Source organism: Rutilus rutilus (genome assembly GCF_951802725.1).
Source record: "Rutilus rutilus genome assembly, chromosome: 11".
Lineage (NCBI taxonomy): Eukaryota > Metazoa > Chordata > Actinopteri > Cypriniformes > Leuciscidae > Rutilus > Rutilus rutilus.
In genome coordinates this window covers 26,244,506-26,267,471 of record NC_140216.1, presented here as the reverse complement: position 1 = coordinate 26,267,471, position 22,966 = coordinate 26,244,506, and the positions used below count along the sequence as shown (strand labels likewise).

At 39.0% G+C, this 22,966-nt stretch overlaps 1 protein-coding gene across 1 annotated transcript in view; it reads left to right on the top strand.

Moving 5' to 3' along the window:
• Window positions 1-22,966, top strand: part of vps52 (VPS52 subunit of GARP complex) — a 34,951-nt gene that overhangs the window by 848 nt on the left and 11,137 nt on the right. Inside the window, exons 2-13 of the mRNA XM_084422710.1 lie at window positions 4,668-4,752; window positions 4,852-4,904; window positions 4,987-5,062; window positions 5,534-5,601; window positions 6,189-6,364; window positions 6,453-6,603; window positions 6,721-6,821; window positions 10,168-10,300; window positions 11,391-11,448; window positions 11,607-11,740; window positions 13,909-14,064; window positions 14,280-14,398. Coding sequence (XP_084278836.1) covers window positions 4,668-4,752; window positions 4,852-4,904; window positions 4,987-5,062; window positions 5,534-5,601; window positions 6,189-6,364; window positions 6,453-6,603; window positions 6,721-6,821; window positions 10,168-10,300; window positions 11,391-11,448; window positions 11,607-11,740; window positions 13,909-14,064; window positions 14,280-14,398 — 1,310 coding nt within the window. The remainder of the gene's footprint in view (window positions 1-4,667; window positions 4,753-4,851; window positions 4,905-4,986; window positions 5,063-5,533; window positions 5,602-6,188; window positions 6,365-6,452; window positions 6,604-6,720; window positions 6,822-10,167; window positions 10,301-11,390; window positions 11,449-11,606; window positions 11,741-13,908; window positions 14,065-14,279; window positions 14,399-22,966) is intronic.

Here is a 22,966-nt window from a genome sequence, read left to right as displayed (position 1 = left end):
AGTAAAATAATGCACTTTAAATATACTGGTGAAGTCAGGCATTATGAGGACTAGCAAATAAACTAGCAATATACATTACATTCAGTATTATTTATAGTAGTTTAATATCATTTAAGCTCTAGCCTAAAAACTTGCGCTTACATAGCCGTGTTTCTCTCGTGCAATTTGGAAGCAAACAAATAAGTATTTATTTGACAAGGCCAAATTGTTATGACAAGTCGACTGTGGGTCAGAGTAGGCCTATCTCTGAAACAGCGAGTGTAACGGAGGCCAGCTGGTAGTTGCTGTGCGAGTAAAACCTCACTCCTCTGATCTCAATAGGCGGTCTAGTGACAGACACTAGGGGCTGCAGTCTTTAGCCTCCTTGTTAGAGCGCCTGACTCTCATGCCGGAGACCCGGGTTCGAGACCCGCACGGAGCGGGGTGTGAAGGACCCGGTGAGAGGGGTTACACAAGGTTTGTTGGTTGCTTCCTGTCAGCAGTGGTGAGAATTTACCAACAGTGGTCCAAGGAGGTAGCCTAGAAATCTTGATGAACCCTAGTGGCAGCAAATTTAATTTTGCAGCCAGGGTGGTCTAGCAACTCTCTGTTGGCTTTCGAGCTGGAAAAAAACAAACTTTAGTCAGGCCATCGTGTATAGAGTCGGCGGGCGGGCTTAACATAATGACGACAGAGTTGCGACGGTTCCGCGTGAATTCCCTGCTACTTGAAAACAAAGAATGGCTGCTGTTGCTGGCGAACAGTGGTCTTTCAAATCGGCTTTGGCCTCGACTCTGGAAGACTTGGAGTTAAGCTTTTCTTTGAGAAAAGAACAAAGAACGGCACTTAAGTCATTCTTAAAAAAAGGAAGATGTGTCCGTAGTTTTGCCGACCAGATACGGCAAACGTTTAATCTATCAACTAGCTCTGCTGGTGGGAAAACGCTCTGGTTGGTTGTAGCGCTATCCTATTGCATGCAGAGGGAATTTGAAAGACAGTCGTTTATCCCGCCCCTCGGATTGAGCCCTGCCAATGGTGAGTTCCCAGACCCAACATCTTGATGTGGTTCTGGCTTGCCAGGCTACCAAGGAGGGACAACACACAAACCGGCAACAGGGTGTTGGGTGCCCAAGGCTCATCGATGCACAGGGCAACAAAGGTTATCCTGTCTGGTCTGATGCAACAGAAGGTTTACTGTGGCACAAGTCACACAACATTTTAATGATGTTATGGGATGAATGTGTCAACATACAGTGCATCACACTCTGTTATGTATGTGGCTGCGTAGCTGCACATCAAGCAATCAGAGTGCCTATGATACCCCTGTCCATTGTCGAAAGCACCTGCAATGATTGCTTGCAAATGAAGCAGTGGAAGTGGCCTCTCTCAGCAGGATAATGCACCCTGCCACACTGCACATAATATTCAGATATGGTTTGAGGAACACGATGAAGAGTTCAATGTGTTGCCCTGACCTGCAAATTCCCCAGATCTCAATCCAATAGGGGTTATGCGCAACATACTTCCGGGTTCTACAAAACAGATATAACTACTTCCGGTCGTCAGCTACTGAGGTAAACAGCGTAGGAATGGCGACCTTTTATAGCCGGTGTTTACAGGAGCTACCCATTCTCTCCATTTCAGATGTACATCGTATTGCCAAACGGACTTCCAGAGCCCCGAGTACTCCGTTAGATAAAGGATTTAAGTTTTACGCCTCCTCATTTATTCATGATTATGAAGGTATGTAAGTTAGTATATGTAGCTTTTGCTAATGGCACCCGATGTAGAGTTAGCTAACTATCAGTAAGTTAATTTAGACTTGTATGCTATCAGTAGTTTAACCTTTTATATTTGCTTGCAGACGATTAAAACAATCAAATGAAGACTGCATTTGATTTTTTTTGATTTTTTTTTTTCCTGATACTTAAGCATTCGTGACATTTTAATTAAAACAGAAATAAGAATTGTATTCTAAAAAAGTGAAAAATAAGTTACCTCAGAGATCACCTACCGCTGCAGATGCGTACGGTAGTGCAAACCGGAAATGCTTATACCTGTTTTCCGGTTCGAACGTTGGGCGTTCCGCATAACCCCTATTGAGCATCTGTGAGATGTGCTGGACCAACAAGTTCGTTCCACTGTGGCTCCACCTTGAAACCCATAGGACTTGAAGCATCTCCTGCTAACGTCTTGGTGCTATAGACCACAGGACACCTTCAGAAGCCTTGTAGAGTCCAATAGAGAATTGGCGTGTGATGAGGCACACCTGAAGATAATGAAGCCTCATCACTGCCGCTTTTAAATGCTGAACGCACCTCTCCTCAGGAGACCGGTCTCTTTCCCCGTGCATGCACGCTGGTGTCCTCGTGGGTCCAGGAAGGGAGGGCGGAGGGATTCCCGCGCCGCCAAAGATGTGAGTCGCCGGACCCGCTGTCCAGAATGGAGAATCATGCGTGACGCCGCTGACAGGCTAGGATGACGGGCCACCATTCCCCTCAGTTGTCGTGGCCTAAACAAGCCGTGGCCTAGGACAAGCCGCTATGCCAAAGGCGCCACCCCTCTCGCTTCACGGTACGGATCCACTTTTGCTACACGACTGAAGCGTGGTGTCGTGACGCCTCCCTTCATTTGTACGTTGATGAGCGTTCCCCAAGATTACCGCTATGGGCGTGGTTTTGAGCCAGCGGCTCATGATTCCCCCAGTCTCCATGTGCTCTACTTCTATTGGATAGTCGCGTCGCGTTCAACGGATTCATTTGCATAAAGATGGGCATCGGCCAGCTTTTTGACGCGCAGCATTTTTTCAAATGCAGCGCCGCCTTCCCGGGATGCTTTGCGGGCGCGTTAAAGTAGCTTGACGTCACCCATAGGAATAAAGTGGAGTGCGGCGCGACAGAAGTGTCGCACGGACAAGTGGATCCGTATCGTCAGAATAACGGTACAGATCCACTTTTGCGACACGACTGTCGCGTGGTGTTGCGACGTCTCCCCACATTTGTACGTTTATGGGCGTTCCTTAGTTTACCGCTATGGGCATGGTTTTGACAGAGCGGGAAATGTTGCGTATTTAAAACCTGCGAGAGACTTCCATATCTGTTGGAATACCATATCTCAAATGCAGCGCCGCCTTCCCGGGATGCTTTGCGGGCGCGTTAAAGTCGCTTGACGTCACCCATAGGAATAAAGTGGAGTGCGGCGCGACAGAAGTGTCGCACGGACAAGTGGATCCGTACTGTGAAAAAAGAGAGAAGCGCGTGCGACCGTCGGACACTGCCCCCTTACTAGGACCCATCCCATCTGATCACGACCCATCCCATCTGATCACTACCCATCCTTCACGATTCCCTGGCACAACGAGGACACCAGATCCCCTTTTTGTTTTAACACTTTATTTCCCCATTTTTGGACATTTTTCTTTATGCTATGACAGTTTCTTTATGTTAAATAAATGCCTCTCCGAGGCATGACAGCACTCCCACTGTGTCTGTCGTTTGCTCCTCCCCGCCACAAAACATTTATGTAAACAATATATTTTACATTTATTACAAAATATGCATGCAAATACAAATTTTATTTAAGAAGTTTGAGAGAATAGAGAGTGTCAAGAAGGGAAGCAATGAAGACAAACATCAAGGACAGACTGAAACTCTGCAGAAAGTACAGGAATTGAACAGCAGAGGACTGGTGTAAAGTTATTTTCTCTGATGTAACCTGTTTCTTACTGTTTGGGACAACTGGAAAATGTCTCTGCTACCATGAGTACTGTGTCGTGCAAACAGTGAAGACCATCCATATGTGGGGTTGTTTTTCATCCAAGGGAGTGGGCTGTCTCATAATTCCGCCCAAAACCACTGCCATGAATAAAGCACCATGTCACAAGGCAAGTGTGATAATGAAGTGGCTCAGAGAACATTACATTGGAATACTGGATCCATGACCAGGCAACTCCCCAGATCTTAATCCCATAGAAAACCTGCGGTCAATCCTCAAAAAGCGAGTGAGTGGACAAACCGAAGTGGACAAACCGAAGCCCACAACTTGTGATCAACTCTGAGCAAGAATGGATCGCCATCAGTCAGGATATTGCCCAGAAGCTTATATCCAGCATGCCAGAGCGAATTTATATAATTGTTATGAAGAAAAAGGGACAACACTGTAAATAGTGATACTTTGCATATTGATTGTTGTTTTTCAAAAAAACCTTTAAAACTTATGAAATGCTTATCATTGTTTTCAAGTATACCATAGAAACGTGGGAAAAGATCTACAGATGCTGAAGCAGCAAACTTTGAGAAACATTTATGTCAGTGCCAATACTATTGGCCACAGCAGTAGGACTTGAATAAATTATTTGGAAATATGAAAAATTATCCTCCACATTTCTCAAATGGGCCTGCCTCATATTTGAATTTTAATTTGTTTAAAACATATTTCTTTATATAACGTGACTGATCTCAAAGCCTTGATGCTCCGTACAGCCAGTCCCTCCCTGCTCATGATATTCAGTAGAGCGGCAGCAGGGTTGAACACTTAGTGATCAATTTGTTTGGGTTTTGATCTGTTAATATTGCTCTCCTCCTCTCAGGTTAAGCCTCCTCTTAAGGCTTTTTGAATCTGCATTAATGCTTGGATCAGCAAGATTGACTGTTTAGTGATGATTGTCTCTCTTTGTAATGTGTTGGCAGAAGTCAGACTTTGATGTGGTTCCTCCACTAAATTTGGGTGATCTGGACATCACCACAGATGAGTTCATTCTGGATGAGGTGGACCGTGAGTTTAGTTTTAGTTTTTATCACTTAAGTAAGGGAAGTGCCAATAAACTTAATTCATCATGCATTTATAAGGTCTCTGTCATTTGTCCTTTTTTAGTTCACATTCAAGCTAATCTGGAGGATGATCTGGTGAAAGAGGCGCTCAAGACGGTGAGATGGTGAAAGTTCAGCTGATGATGTGTGTGTGATCATCATTACGTGTTAAATGTTTTTTTGTTTTTTTGTGGAACAGGGTGTGGATTTGCGGCAGTACTCCAAGCAGGTGGAGACCGAGCTGCAGCGAATTGAACAAGCATCAATCAAAGACTGTATCCATACTGCTGTTTTTAATGGCTTTATAGTAGTTTGAAATCAAAAGAAAAAAAACTTTACTTTGTGAGATTCACTCTCATATTGATGCAATAACCTGTAATGATTTTGCTTAGATATTTTTTTGGTAACACTTTAATTAAAGGTGGCATAGTTACATGTTTCTACATGTACTTACTATAGTGATAACATTAAATTAAGCATAGGTCCAAGTAAAAACCCTAAACCAAACCCTAACCGTAACTCTATATTAGGTACATGTAGTTAATTAATATTACTCTGTACTTACATAAGTACTATGTAACTACGTCACCTTAAAATAAAGTATAACCATTTTTTGTTTTTTTTTTGTTTTTTTGATACTCTTGGATCAATGAACATGAAGCATGGTTTATGGTTCAGTAATTAAGACTTTTTTAAAACAGTTATGGATATTAATAAAGGACCCTTAACAAGTAGCACTTGTGTAGATATCAAAGAGAGTCAGAATATTGCCTCTTTACACAACCAGATCACAGCCTGTGACTCAATACTGGAGGTGAGTGTATTTAGTGGACAGTAGGACTTTAGCTGTTGTGGTTTGCAAACTATGACCTGCAATTTCATATTGTGAAAAGATATTTTACCATTCAAAAATCTAAACATCACCGTTTAATCTCTTGGCGGAAAATCAAAAATCAAGGAAACTCATTCAAGTTTAAAATAATACAAACTATAATTAAGAAAAAAAAATGCATGGTTTAAAGAGTAATTTTTTGGAATATATTATTATTTATCACTTGTATTTATATTTTAATGTACTGTATTTACTCATAATAGAAGTCCTGGAGAATGCCATTATATGCTATTACCTCAGATGCATTTAGGGGCCAAATGTTTTTTAGAAATCAGTTTATTAGCAGAGTTTTCTTATTTTATTGTCATACAGCATATCTTAAGAAAATAGGAACATGGGGCTTGAAATATTACAGTGTGTGTGCATGTGAGTTTTAATAGTACATTTTTGTATTGCACATTTAGAGCTGTAATTTGGACAGATGAATTTGAAGCTGCCTACATTTTCTTCTGTGTTCAGCTGTGGTGCTATTTGACCTGAACTGTGCATCTGCTTTCTTTTCTGTCTAGCGTATGGAAGGCATGTTGAGCAGTTTTCAGAGCGACCTGTCATCCATCAGCAGTGAGATTCAGACACTGCAGCACCAGTCAGTCAGTATGAACATGAGGCTGAAGAACCGTCAGGCTGTCCGCAGTCAGCTCAGCCAGCTGGTTGACGAACTGGTCGTTCCCAGCACCATGATTTCGTAAGGATTTATATTGAGCGTATTGTTCCAGGGAGATTTTGTTTTACCTTCTTAAATCACAGATTGACGAACTGTATGTGTGTTGCAGTGTGATTCTAGACAGTCCTGTAACAGAGCAGGAGTTTTTGGAGCAGCTTCACGAGCTTAACAACAAGATCAACTTTGCTAAAGAGCTCAGCTTCAGAGAGACCCTCGCCTGCTCTGATATACAGGACATCGTTGATCGCCTCAAAATTAAAGTGAGAGCAAATCAAAGATTGGCTGGTATAACCTATTCTTGATATAAGAGATACATGCAAAATTAATGTAATTCAGTTTTCTGTTGCTGAATGTATCTGTTTTGATTCTGTTCATAGGCAGTCTCAAAGATCCGTGAATTCATCCTACAGAAGATCTACTCATTCAGAAAGCCCATGACCAACTACCAAATCCCTCAGAACACACTACTCAAGTACAGGTACAAAATGCACTCCTCACAATCTAATCATACAAAGTTGCATGATAACATTACTTCAGTACCAGCACAAGGGTTATTCTCAGAAATTGTGTGTCCCAGTGAATTACTGCTAGTTCATACTTTGCAGTAACGTGACTACCATGGATACCTGGCGGGCAACAAACGGGTATTTTCAACGTAGAGTCCTGTAGTTCCAGGTCTTTCTAGTAGCTATCAAGTCTGTTAGCGAGCTAGCTGCATAACTTTGGACTAGGATTAACTCCAAGGTAGCTAAAATGTGTAAAGCAGACAAGGTTTTTTTAGATAATCGAGCAGTAATAATTCTTCCGTAAATAATCTAGCTCTGCTGTTGGGTCATCTCTGGTTCTCATTGAAAACCTTAGACATCACAAACCTCAAAACAACCTATCACACACTTTTGTTGTTGTTAGCAAAAGACGACAGCTGTTACTGTGCGTTCACACCGCCACCGGCGAGAGTGTCAAAGTGCCGGAAGTAATTCATTTTCAATTAATTTTGCCGCTCTCGCCGGCGGCGGTGTGAACGTACAGTTAGCCTAGCTTAGACTCATAACACAAACAGCTGACTCGCCGAACCAGCTGGTGGTGTTGATTGACGAAACTACAGGGTAACTTAAAGACACGATTAATTACATGATCATACACCCATTGTATTCAAACAAATGTTGAAATTACCTTTGATGGAGTGATGGAATGATCACTGCACACTGCACAGACGTGTATACTGTGAAGGTTGCTTATCTCATCTGCGGTTAGTGCATCCAATCGCACAACAACTATCTGGCATGTCGTTTACACCTCAAAACACCAACTTTTGTATAGTAAAACTGGCGATGTCCTGGCAAGATCCTTGATTAGTTTACTGGGTTTCGTTGCTGGAGAACGACGTTCTTGCCCGCCAGCCAGTACTTGTGACGTCACGTGCAAAGTATGAATTAACAAGATAGATTTAACTCTGTTTAGTGTAATGCAGTATATATTTTAAAATAAAAGGTTGCCATTGCAATATCAGCAAATTTGCATGTTGTCATTCATCACATTACAATTTAATTCATCTACAATGCCACAGCACACTTCTGTCCTGATTTCTTCGAGGGGATGGTCTATGGGCGGGTAAATGTATGGGTTTTTTCAGATCTTTAGATCTAATTGACAAAATAAATTTGCGCAATTTACATATGTACAGAGATGATGGAAAAACATATGGAGGGCAGCAGCTTTCGGTTTTGCTCTGATAGCCACAAGACCATGCCAAACGCATTAGGTCAGTAGGCGGAGAGTAGGAGTAGGTCTTTTGAGGCTGTTCGAACACATTCGACCACATGAGCGTTTACACTACGCAAGCAATCTGGTCGAATGTGTTTTCGACAACCTCTGGAAGTGGTCAAAAGTGGACAAGCTCAAAACCCCATTTACACCTGTATTTAGCGTCGTTCACCTGTGATCCGATCGACCAAAGCGATCTTAATACCAGGGGTAAACAGGGCCTAATTTACTGAAATGCATATTTTCATTAGTTGTGTCGGTTAAGATGCATATGTAAGGCTGGAAGCTTGCGCTGCTATTTTGAACCAATAACTGGAACAAAAAGCAGTTTAAGTATGATGTGCATAATTCAGTTATTTATTTAAAACTCCAATATAATTAATCTGGCTCAGTTAAAGTTGCTGTTGTTATTCTTTAACCTCTTATTCTTTAAAGGTAAAGGTCTTTCTTAGAACTGATAGGAAAACGTAGGATTTAACCTGAATGTTTAGATAACGAAAGTTATAATCACTGACTTTAGCTTTTCAACATTATCAGTGATAAAATGAAAGATTCTTAAAGCCTTTAAAGCAGGCAAAGTTATTTATTAAGTTACATGTTTAAATATACATACAGTAGAAAGGAACAACATACTGTATAGAAAACTTAGTTGTAACAAATAATGCACTGCTGTGCAGAAGAGGCCGTAAAAGCCTTTCTCATAGTATGAGGTTACGCACTGGTGTGCGGGAGTGGCAGGGTTAATGCCTTTCTCCTAGAATCAACAGTTATCTTTCCTTCTTATATCCTGAGCAAAGCATTGTTAAAGATGAGTGAAATACCAACACTGAAACCGACCGACAGGAAAGCAAAAGATGAGGCAAATGGGTGGTGATCAAGAGGGGAGGGGAGAAGAACATTAACATATTCTCCTCAATGCATGTTTAAGCAATAGTACCAGATTGTACATTAGCATACTTTAATATCTATTTTAAGTTCACCACCATTCAGTTCAGTTTATAAGCTGTCAGATGAGATCAAACATGACATAGTTACATGTTAGAACACTAAACACTAGTAAATAAACAGTATGTAGTTGAAAGCATACATGTCCTGTGAAACAAATGGTACAGATATGTATTAAGGTGCAAACGACTCTGTCTCTCCAGACAGAACCATCCTGTGCTTGGAGTGTCACAACAGTCAATCAGCATATTGATGAATCCCTTCCACTAGATTATTAGCATACTGTGACAGGCATTAGCATACTGTGATGATGAAGGCCATTGTGCAACATTTAATTCACATGCATACCTTTAAAAGGATTTCTGAAGTACTAGGGCAGTAAAGAGTTCTACCCATATTCGCTCAGCCCTACACATATTTGTTTGCATACAAGAATTATTAATATGATATGTTATAATATATTCAATAAAAGCAAAAACATTTCTCAAAGAATGCAGAATTGGTCTTTGTCCCTGCAATTTCTATTCACCCTTATTATGCTGTGACATTACTTCTTTAAAACAAAGGTTTGTTTCTGACTTCAAGGAGAAACTTTTTCATTATTATTATTAATATTATTATTAATAGTATACAGAATTCAAGCAGTGGTACACAAAAACTCTTGTTAGATATTTTTTGCTTGAATCTTCAATTCTGTAATAGTAAACCCCAAATTATCTTCTTTAAAATGTCTTGAAAGAGAAAGGTCATGGATTATTAATTAATTCTTAATAATCATAACTCATATTTGTTGACCACTTATCTAAACGTTTTGGGTCACACATGATACCCCTATTGTAGTCCAGTAGACAATTACGGCCCTGGTACTTTCCGGCAGAGCTGGAAAAATCTGAGTTTAGCAGAGCCTTTCACAAATAAAAAAATTATAAAAATTACTGCCATTTCCTGAGACTGACCTACAGTAAACATCATAACAGAAATAAACAATATCTAGAAACATTAATAAATTACACTCTGTTTAAGTTATTATCTCCACTTTTAACTATGGCCCTTCCTTATTTTTGTTAAATGAGAAGCACAATACTGAGTATGGATGTTTTTCTGGTCATCTACAGATTTTTCTATCAGTTCCTGTTAGCCAATGAGAGGACAGTTGCAAAGGAGATCCGGGACGAGTATGTGGACACCATGAGCAAAATCTACTTCAGTTACTTCAAGTCATACAGCAGCAGACTGTTGAAAGTCCAGGTGACAGGCATGGAAGTACACTACAGTTCACAGTCTTAAAGGGCAAGAGCTTTCCAAAACCGCAGGCTTTGATCTGATTGGCCAATTTTATGCAGTTTCCGGGAGTCAGCACATACATGTCTATAGCTCAGGAGACAAAGTCGGTTGTACCTGCAAGTTCCACTACAATGAGAACTTTTGACGTCACTTTTTTGAGAGATGTTAGAAGTTTTGATTGAGACACTTAGAAACAAGTGAACAAGATTTCCTCGTACATGCATGTATAACCTGCTTTGTTCTCAGAGTAGTGTCTTGATTTAACATTTACTTACCACTAAAGCTCATGTAAAAATAAATAAATTGTGGCTGGTCACTTTAAATGTTGCTTAAACAATCACTTCCTGTCTAACTGGGTGGTTTTTGGCCAAAATAAGCTTCATCTACTACTAGAAGTTTGACTACATGAAAATGCCACAACACTAATCCACTCTCACGTTTAGTTTTGGTCCTGGATGCTCATTGGTTAATCAGCTTTCTAGTTATGTGAAAATACACACGATATAGTAACAGCTTTATTTATTTTAAAGGTTTTATTACATTCAGATATTTAAATTAATATAAATAAATAAATAAACTGCTGTAATGTGGAGCAAGAGATTCAGACTTTATTGTTTCAGATACATCACTGTAACTTTACTCACCACTGATTGGTCCAGTTTTTGTTTGCAATATCTTACCTAGTATAAGATCTGCTCTGGAGCAGGTTATCCGTGTAGCAAAAGTTATCATGTCAAAGAACAGCACCAAAACCAATCCACCTTCTTGACCCTGAAAATCCAGAGTTTTCTAAAACTAAACTCAAATTTACCACTAAAATTGGATTCATGGAACAGGCCACTGTTCAAAAGATCAATGCAGAGCACCCAAACCAAAGCCATTGTTAACCTTAGTTGTTATGATAAGTTACTGTTAAAACTATAATATACAGTATAAAAGCGAAGACACACTCAAGGCTGTGCTATATTGTGCTTGACATGACCCTAATATTTATTTCTAAAATATATGTCTCAATTTATCTTGTGTTTGTTCTTTCTCTCTCTCCTTTTGCCAGTATGAAGACGTTGCAGACAAGGATGATCTGATGGGAGAAGAGGATACAGCCAAAAAAGATATCCTTTAAACTGATGTCTAATCACAATCACATAGAATTAGCATGCCAAATGACTTAATTAAATTCAACAAACATACTTGCTTTTGAGTTTGGTAGAGAAAGGCATTTGTTTTCTGTACCATTGTAATGTGGTTGATTTCTTTAACTGCTTCGCAGGTTTTTTCTCCAAGCCTTCTCTCAAGAGTAGGAACACTATTTTTACTCTTGGACAGAGGGGGGAAGTACTGAACCCTACAGAGCTGGAGGGGCCCATACTGATCCCACACGCCGCTCAGAGAGGAGAGTCCAGAGTGAGACACTATTGCTTTATACCACATTACAGTTAATGCTACCAATACTTGATTTCAACAAATCTATCCCTAAGAATTTAACTTTAGCAAACTCTTCCAGCTTTAGCAAACTCTTCCAGCATTGTATGTGCTATGGACAAGAATAATACTTCAGATCATGGTTCACTATTACTTTTCTTAGTTATAAGACATAACTAGGGGTGTCGTGACATACCGCTATTGACGAAAATCATGGTACTTTAAAAATAAAATATAGTTATCATGATAATTAGGGATGTCGCAATATACCGGTATTGGCGATAACTGTAATATTTCAAATGAATTGTACACATATGAAAATAGATGACGTAAATAATCCAGTGCCAGTATCTGGTTGACATCCTAACGTGCAGTAGGTAGCGGTATTGCACTTTAATGCTGGTTGCCACCTGTCGTAAAACACATGCAGACAAGTATGATGCGCTGTGCACAGCTGCTACTGCCGTGCAAAAGCATGTAGTCGGATATGACAGACGAGACACTCTACCGGCACTCCAAGAAAGTTAGCTTACCAGTGTGGCTCAAGTTTTTGGGATTCTGCGAAAGTGACTCGTCAATCTCCCCAGTCTGCAGGACTTGCAGATCAACAGGAAGTACTAAAGGTGCAAAATCACCAACCTGTTCATCCACCTCTGCCTCTGTTATCTTGTAGATTTGGCAACTGTACATAGAGTAAGTTGCAATTATTTTGCTATTCCTGAAATCGGAAATGTTACATTTACCTGTTAACTGCTGACATCTTTCTGTGTTTTATTATATTTTCATCCCTCTGGGCTTTTAGTCTAATTGTGTGCTCATTCGGATAAAAACTTATGGGCTATTGTATGTTTACTTCAAATATCTTTTGAGAGCAGTGTCTATTTGACCCAAAATAGGATGTTCCATAAAGGCTTTATGATTCCTGTTCACACGGATCTGCGGAAACTATTAAAAACGCTGTATTATACATGCCAGACAAGTAATTGGTGATGCCACTTTGTAAAGAAAGCATATGCATATGCACATACGCATTCAAGCCATGATTCAAACACGCATGCCTATAGACTAAACACGTAATACACATGTGCATGCCGGAACAATTAGAGGCATTTTTACAGATTTAAGTTTTTGAAGTTTACACGGAGATGATAACGGTATCGTTTTCATAGCTCATTTTCAAACACTTGCATTTTGAAACCTATTTGGGCAGCATCAATGGCCAGAACTCATTAAAAGTTTTCTGTTTTCAGTTGAAAAAGGTGTTGTGCAAGCAACACCTTAAGTTACTAAGTTAGTAACTAATGATTTTTACAACAGAAATTAATCAATTAAAACTTACTTAAGCTGGACAATGACTTTCTTCTAGAGCTGCTGTATAGCCAAAACAAACTTTGTTGCATTCATTTCCTATTATCACTGTGACGCTGTAGCTGAATAAAATGCAGTTAGAGACATTTTGACTGATTAAACATGAAGAGAATTAACACCATTGTGACCGCATATGGTTTATCTGTGTTCTTCAAGCCATCTTGAAGAAGTTTGTTTATAATGCAATGTCAATCGACATAGCCTTTATCACTGTATAGAATACTATAAAATAATATAATTTCTGCCTCAGAAATATATATATATATATATATAATAAACAAACAAACAAACAAAGTAAAGATGAATTTAACCAATAGCATTATTATTATTATTATTATTATTATTATTATTATTTTTTCAATATTTCTATAGATATAGAATGATCTATGTGATATCGTTATTGTGAATTCTTTTGGCCCCGTTAATAGTGTACTGAAAAGTCTGATATTGTGACAGCCCTGGATACAACACCAATGAAAAAAATTCAATAGACTTACATTGAGCCATATAATAGAGACAGAAATATTATAGTAACATTCTAATGAGCAGTTCCACCAGGATTTCATGAGACTTTTTTTCAGATTTTTTTGCAGCCTAAAATAACTGAGTTTACAATATCTGCAGCATGTGTTGTTTTGCAGTGAAAACCCACCAATAATCATGATCCACTAATCTTTAAATAGTTTTTTACACATAAACATTTTTGTGCATAATTACTATTTTTGTTACATTTATTACTATAGCAGTATACTTTCTTACTGACCTCTCTCTGTCTCTGTCAGTACCCGTATGAAACTCTCTTCCGCAGTCAGCACTATGCTTTGTTGGATAACGGCTGTCGAGAGTTCCTCTTCTTATCTGACTTCTTCATGGTGGCTGGAAATTCTGCATTGGATTTGTTCAACAGCATCATGGGAAAAACGCTCAGCATGTTCTTGGTACAGTCACACTCAGTATCAAAATCTTTGAGGGAAAAACATGATATTGCTTTTTACATGGTCTAAAAGTTCCATATTTCCACAGTGTTTTGTAGTTTCTTAACAAAATCTACACTATATAGTATACTTTTTAAAATATTTTGTGAAAATGTAGTTGTTTTTTTTATTAGACATTCTCTCATTCTATTTTTCCCCCCTCTTTTCTCTATCTGTAGAAGAATCTGTCAACATACTTGTCAGACTGTTATGACAGTATTGCTGTGTTTCTCTGCATTCACATCATTCTGCGCTTCAGAGCCATCACGGCCAAGAGGAACATCCCTGCACTTGACAAGTCAGTCCCTCTGTCATTGCAAACATACAGAATCACCAACACAGACCTGGAAAGAGGACAGTTGTCATTCTTTCTAGTAATGTAACATTCACATTCTGAACAGTTTTAACAGGACAATACAACTTTGGTGTTACTTTAATATAGTCATATAATCTGTTTGCTAAATCCATGTTATTAAAGGCTAAGCGTAGGTGCATAGGCACCTAATGTATCCTCCTTCTGCTCTTGAAGTCTATGACTCGCATCTCTTGACACGCTTATATTCTGTTGCCAACGATCACTGTCGTTTGTTTCGCCAGAAGTCGCCAGCTCTCCATTAAAAAAATTAATGGGATCATGTCGCATTGTGTCGCTGGCTGTGAACAGGACTTAAGGGCTAGAAACAAAGTTATTTTTCCTCTGATTCCTTGTCATTTTGAATTTTCCTAAAAATCTTTTTCAAACTTTTCCTGGATGGTTCGGAATTCAAGTTGGTTAGCTAAACCGTTCTCGAATAACTCGCAAACGAATTCGACAAAGAGCATGCCAAAATGAACGTGAGGCCATACCTCCACAATGCTTTAGCGTATTCTGACAAACTTGGTGTGTGTTATGATGACATCCATGAGCTATGTTACCTGCACAGTTTTGGCGCAGTCCCACTTAGTGGTTAAGAGATATGAAAAACAGCTATTTTTGCTTATAACTTCAGAACGGTTTGACCAAAAATCACAACACACCAAAAATTGGTCTCTTTAGATTTTGTATAGCATATAAGTCAAATGATTCCAAATTTTCCCATATCTGCAATTTTGGACGTCAGATATTTTGAATTCTGTTGTAAAATTCTATATTTTACAAACGCATTGCCGTATCGTTACGAATCGTTAAGTGTCATCGGCACCATGCCCTGAAGGTACTCAACAAGTTTCAGGGCTGCTCCACGTTGTGGTCAAGAATTATAATGAAATTTCAAAACATTATTATTTAATTATACTTTTGCCTATTGTAGTGAAACTAGGGATGGGCATTTTTCAAAAATATTGTATTCGAATATATGGGCTCATGAAAATCTAATATTTGAATATTCGTTTTAAATTACGTTTAATGAGAAAGATGTTTTATTCATCAAGTTTTTGTCACCATTTCTGAACAAACTTACGATTAGGCAATATACATAACAAGCTTACGTTATAAGGTTTTCTTTTAGTGGAAAACATTGAAAAATATGTGTAGGCTAAACAAAAAATACAAAGAACAAAAGCATTTAAGCTCAAGCAGCACGAATGGGGAAAATGCTAATAAAGCAGACTGTGTCTATTATCATACAGATTGTACATAATACACTCGAGTCCATATATAATGTGTTTATATTTTTTCACATGTTCATGTTGAGAAAAACAGTAATGTCCACGTGCTCTGGTGAGAAAGCGTGCTGCGCTGACAGACGTTACAGGGACACAGATATGCGAGGTTTCTAAGAGCACTTTGTGTTTTCTGTTCTTAAATCTGTCTCCCTCGACGAAACTTAAAGGAAGCTTATGTCTCAATTATGTCACATATGTGGCTGTATTGTGTGCCCGTTGGGCATTTGTACTAGTCACGTGCAACAAGAAGGATGGAGGTAATAAAAAGTGACTGGCATCTGAGCTACAGTTCTGAGTCCTCTCATCAATATAAAACATAACATGGCTGCAGAAGTTTAGGAATAAAAGTTTACAGTTACGATGGCACAACAATAGCCGCCACCGTTAAACCTGCAAAATACAAAATACAAGTGCTGAAAAATAAGTTTAAAGACTTCTGTGAACCTTGTAAAAACGTACTGTTAGACACGTGTTCTTCACGCACTCTCAGGGACCCACAGAAACGATTAACGCTTATGTCACAGACCTGAGAAATAAAGTGTGAGTTCGGGGATCTGCACGACTTTAATCTCCAGACATTAATTCGTGACAGAATTGTATGTGGCATAAAAGAAAGGCAGACCTCTCGAGCCATCGACATCTGTAGGGCCAGTGAGATTACATCAAGTCAGATGAAAGCGCTGAACGACGAGATGGAGGTACACAGAGTCAAAACGGTGAAGCCAAAGAAATGAGATGGTGAATCGGACCAGAGTGTAATGACAAAAAAGAAATGCAGCAAATGTGGCAACAAGCATGAATATAGAATGTCCTGCCTTTGGGAAAAAAATTAAGAACTGTCAAAAGAAAAATCACTTCGCTAAAATGTGCACTTCCAACAGCCATATAAGTCAGGGTAAAAGAATGCACACAGTTGAACAGCGTGAGGATATGTTCAAGAGCAGGTCAAAAGAATAAGAGAAATGTCACAGTTAAAATTGATACTGGTGCTGAATGCAATGTGTTGTCGGAGAATGCGTATAAAGCACTAAACATCACAGGAAGGCTGCAAAAATCAAGCTGCAAGCTAGTTGCTTACTCAGGCCACATGGAGCCATTAGGCAAGAAGGGCTCACCTGTAAGTACAAGGGACAAAAGTACAAGATTGTATTTGAAATCATAGAGAGAGTTGCACCAGCAATTCTTGGACATGCTGCCTGCCAAAAGCTAGGCATTGTTAAAAGGCTGTATCAAGTTGAGAAAAATGACATTCTCAAAGAGTTTGATGATCTGTTTGTAGGATTAGGTTGCTTACCCGGTGAACACCACATTTAAATAAACACAGACATCAGACCAGTTGTGCATGCTCCAAGGAGGATCCCAGTAGCTCTCAGAGATAGAGTCATCGAAGAACTACAAAGAATGGAACATATGGGAGTTATTGCAAAGCAAACTGAGTGGGTCAACAGCATGGTGACTGGTCACATCAAACAAAATTTGCATATGCATGGACCCCAGAGCTCTAAATAAAGCAATACAATGAGAGCACTATACAATGTTAACTGTAGAAGAGATGGTCTCAAGAATGCCAAATGCAAAGTACTTCTCAGTACTTGGTGCAAATTTCTGGCAAATCAAGCTGGATCGAGAGAGTTCAAAATTATGCACAATGAACACACCCATTGGATGATATCGCTTTCTTCACTTACACTTCGGGATCTCTTCAGCATCAGAGTTCTTTCAAAGGTCCGTAGCCCAAATGATATAAGGCCTGGAAGGTGTTGTGAACATCATTGATGACCTATTACTGTGGGGAGACACAGTTGAAGAGTAAGATCAAAGACTGATGCAGTTATTGAGAAGAGCAAGGTCAAATAATTTGAAATTAAACCGAAACAAATGCAAAATCAGAATGAAAGAAATCAAATACATTGGGCACATCCTCAATGCTCAGGGACTAAAGACAGATGAAGAAAATATTAAAGCAGTAATTCAGCAACCAACACCAGAGGGCAAACTGGAGCTGCAAAAATTTCTTGGGGTAGTTCAATATTTGGCAAAATTTATCCCCAACTTGTCTGATATCAGTGCACCTTTGAGAAAATTGCTGAAGAAAGAGACAGTATGACACTGGGAAGATGCTCAGAAGAGAAGTTTTGAAAAACAAACAGATAATTGCTCACAGACCAATGCTGAAGTTCTATGATGTCAGCAAGCCGCTACCACTGTCGGTGGACGCAAGCTCTGAAGGGATTGGAGCGGTGATCTTACAAGAAGGAAGGCCAGTGGCCTATGGGTCTAGAGCCCTGAGTGACTCAGCGCAGATACGCACAAATAGAGAAAGAGCTGCTTGCCATTGTATATGGCTGTGAGAAATTCCACCAGTATGTGTACGGAAAATAAATCACAATTGAAAGTGACCACAAACAAGTCAAATCAAGTCACCTTTATTTATATACCGCTTTTTACAATACAGATTGTATCAAAGCAGATTCACAGTGATAACATGAAAATAATACAACAAAGTTTGTTTCTAGAAGAAAATTGTCATCATCATCCACCTTAAGTAAGGCAGATCAATAATATTGTTGAATATTAAATGTCCCCAACTAAGCAAGCCAGAAAGCCAAGGCAACAGTGGCAAGGAACCAAAACTCCATCAGTTGACAGAATGGAGAAAAAAAACATGGAAGAAACAATACAAACAGTTAGAAAGCATCTTCAGAAAACCGTTACATCAAGCTCCGTTGAGACTTCAGAGATTGCTTCTATGTCTGCAGCAGTGGGGATTTCTTTAAGACTGCAAGGGAAGCTCGGCTTCCCCTATAATGTCAAAAAATTAATGGTCAAATATGAACTATTGTGTTAACATTTTATTGATTAAAAATGCGTTAGAACACGTTCATCTCTGAATGAGTTTGTTCGGAATCATACATATAGCAGGTCGGCTGACTCGATTTCCTTCTCATACATTCCCATAGCGTCACAGTGCATTTCCCTGTTGAAGCCCTGCGTCCATTGACTTCAATGGGGCTGCTTTGAACAGTTTTTTTTCCAGTGCTTCGAAACTAGACGGTCATTGGATAAATGCTGCGATTATGTCCCGCCCACGGACGCTCAGCGGAATGGGGAGTGGGCTGGCCTGGACTCCGGGCTTCTGCGTGATGATTGGAGGGTCTGTCGAAAGGCTGCATCTCCTTTTGATTGACAGCGATTTCATACAATAAAAAGTCACAGCCGCTGAAGCTATTCGAGCTCAGTCCCATCGTGGATTTTGCAAGTGTTGTCGAAAGACAAACTGCTGCAACCTATTTCTTGGTAAGTGCTTGTCGAAATTGCTAGCATTTTTTCATAATACATTTCACACAATTATACATTTATATATTTATTATATTATTACTTATTATATTTTTTATATTAGTATTAGTAATAATTATTAAAGTAATTAAAAAAATATTATTAGTAGTAGTATTATTATACTTTATTATATTATTATTTATACCTTTATTATATTATTACATTTATACAATTATACCTCACTCTGCTTGCCATTGAGAGGACACTGGTCAAGTCACTGGAAAAGACGCCTAGTTGGTACGACAGGGTCACAGAGCATTTTCTTGAAAAGGAACGTAGGGCAGAATTTACGTATAAATAAATGGACAATTTTTATGATGTAGGCCGAAAATGAGCTTCCCCTCTTTGAAAGACCAGCAGTGGTACAATCTCAATGTAACGTACAAACCTGGGAAAGAATTACATATTACTGATGCTCTGAGCTGTGCTTATCTGACAGAGCAAAAAGATGATCTGTTGGGAGAAGAACTAGAGATGAATTGGGTGAGATCACAACTTCCTATTTCTGAGAAAAAGCTGGAAGTTTTCAAGAGAGCCACAGCAGATGATGCAGAGATCCAAGCATTAAAGAACACTGTCAGTGATGGTTGATCGAAAGAGAGATTGGCGCTACCAAGATCAATTCAACCTTACTGGACGTTCAGAGAGGAAATCATCTATGTTGATGGTCTACTCTATTATTCAAGGCCAATAAGCTCATTGTTCCACAGCAGCTTAGACAAGAAATGCTTAGCAAAATACATGAGTCTCACCTCGGAATCATGAAGTGCAAAACGAGGCAGAGACATTATGTATTGGCCAATTTGTCTGCACATATATTAAAGAGACAGTCTCCAAATGCGGGGTTTGCAACGATAACAGAAACAACAACCAGAGAGAGCCACTGCTGCCACACGCATTACCTGGACGACCATGGGAGAAGATTGGGACAGACATTTTTAATCATAAAGGGTTTGCATTACTGTTGTGTGTGGATTACTTTTCAAAATATCCAGAGATTAGAAAGCTCATTGACACTACAAGCCGAGGAGTGATCCTGGAGATGAAGTATTTTGCAAGGCACAGGATTCCAGATGTTGTAGTATCAGAATAATGGACCTCAATATGCTAGTGCTGAGTTTGCTATCCTTGCTGAGAAGTGGGACTTCAAGCATATAACATTCAGTCCTGGTTACGTACGATCTAATGGTCAAACAGAAAGGACTGTGCAAACTGTAAAGAATCTGTTGTATAAATCACAAAGTAACAACATAATGCATATGTTGCACTACGTGAGTATCGCAGCACACCAAGAAGGGATAGACTTGTCTCCTGCACAGCTGTTGATGGGGCGACGTCTCAAGACAAAGTTGCCAACGTCATCTGCACTGCTAGCATCCAATGTCATGAAAGAAGTGCAAAGAATGACAAAGAAAGCAAAAGTTCTATTATGACAGGCAGACAAACTCTTACCGGATCTGCAACCTGGAGAGAAGATCAGAATGCAGAAAGAAGAGTCTTGGCAACCTGCTGTAGTCCAAAGAAAACAAGAGCATCCAAGATCCTTTGTGGTCAGAACACCAGAAGAAAACCTGTTCAGGAGGAATCGCAAACATCTAAGGAAAACAAAAGAGACACATAAGTCAGTATTTGACAAGGGCATCGTCATGGAAACAAGTGGTCTGTAGGAGGTAGAACAGTTACAGAAAAATGTTACTGATACTCACGACATTGATGATAACTCTCATTATGACCAAAGGAAATCATACCGTACCAGATATGGAAGATTAGTGAGAATGCCTGTGAGATACAGAGACTGAGTTTCAATATTCATGGTGTTGAGTCTTTGAAAATTTTGCATTACATTCAGATTACATAGTTAGGATAGTTTATCAGTTTCTAGTTATAGTAAAAATTGTATTGGTTTGGTAACAGACTAAATGTTTATGAATTTGTTTGTTATATGCAAATGAAAAGAAAAACAAAAAGCTAAAAGAAGAGGGATGTAATTTATGTGGATGTATTGTGTGCCCGTTGGGCATCCGTAGTAGTCACGTGCAACGAGAAGGAAGAGTCCTCTCGTCAATATAAAACAACAATTTTTCTATCAGATAAGTTATCTTCTCAGCTCACTCGGGGTACAGTAACGCTTACCTGTCGTGAATGCAGAGATGGACTGTCTTTTCTCATTCGACTGGTGTTTGGATTTCATGTGATTGTGTCATTGTGGTGGTGATATTATGATAACTCAGTTTCATTAATTCATTTGATCAAAAGTAATTCCATTTTGTAAGATCATTTTCATTAAACTAATTCAAAGCATTATGTGATCAAATACAATAAACCACCCAGTGCATTGAATTATAACTGCAAGTTTTAGTGCTTGAGATTTATCATAAATTCACTGCATTTACGGCCAGCAAACCAACTTAGTAAAAATTTTATAGTGGTTTTATTTATATAAAATATTTGACTATTCGTGCACACCCCTAAATTAAACTGGTCTTAATAGATTCCGTGGGTAATGCCAAGAACATAGATACCAATTTTGCCATAGTTGGCCGAACTTCCTGTCCGCCATTTTGATCTTCTTTAACCCTTAATCAGTGTTCAAATAGGGTTTATGTTTTACAGAGCAATTGCATAAGGAAATATAAATTTTTTACATGGCAAACTTTATATATTTTTATTTATTTTTTACTTCTCAACTACACATTTACGCTGTGTTTTTGTGGATATTAAGTAGTTTTTTACCTATTTACTGCACAATTACTTCTCTACGCCATAAAATGGCTCATGAAAAATATTTTTTTCGTGAAAAAAATCAGTTATGGCTAGTTCACGCTACAGGATTTTAAGCCCGATTTGCAAGTTAACGAGCTCGCCGACAGGTCGGGCTGTAATTGTGTGCAAATCTGCGGGTGATCCGCGCTCGCCAATCTTTAAGTGTGAAATACTTAACGACGCATCAAAAACGCTCGCTGACACATCGCCGACATGTCGCCGACGCCAGACAAATATCTAGCATGCCAAATATCTGGAGCTGTTGGCCGATAGCCTGTGGTGTCACATGTCGTGACGTGACACAGCCAATGATCAGCTTGTTATGACATTACAAAAGCCTTTTGTATTTGTAACCATCGTTGCCAAACCACAACAGGCAGCTGCTTTTTCATTATAATGTTTTACTCACCTCCAACTCTCTCTGACAGACAATCCCTGCTGCCCGCGTGTGCTTATCCATCCTTTCACCCCAAATTTTTTTTTTTTTTTTTTGGGGGGGGGGGTTCTAAACAGATCATTGCGCAAACTATATATATTAAAAATATATATATATATATATATATGTATGTATTTATGTATTTATTTATTTATTTATTTATCACCAATTTTGTCCCGCCGTCCATTTTCAAATAGACAATGCACCATTGGAATGCCCCATTTCCCATTCCACTTCTTTCGCATGTTTTCGTGACAAAATGTGGTTTTGGGACCGGATAGAGTCGTTGGGTGACAGAGTTGTTGTCAGCTCGTGTAGTGTGTAACCCCCTGTTGCAGATCATTTACGTAGTGTCACATAGTGTGAACACCACAACGACTTCAAGACTCCAGAGCAAGTCATGTAGTCTAAACAGCACAGCGATCTGCCGACGTTTAAAGTTGTGCAGTGTGAACTAGGTATTAAATGATGATCTTAATTAAATCTAAATTGTTTTTGGACATTGCTGTATGTGTTAGGGATACAATACTGGTTTGTGGAAAAACTTTAGGAATTATAGTTAAAGAAAGAAAGTGCAATGACCACATATATCCAATAGAGGTCCATAGGGACTCATTTCATTTTCACTTCATTTTTCTTGATGCTTCATCTTCTCCTCACAACTTTATGATATATATATTTCTCACA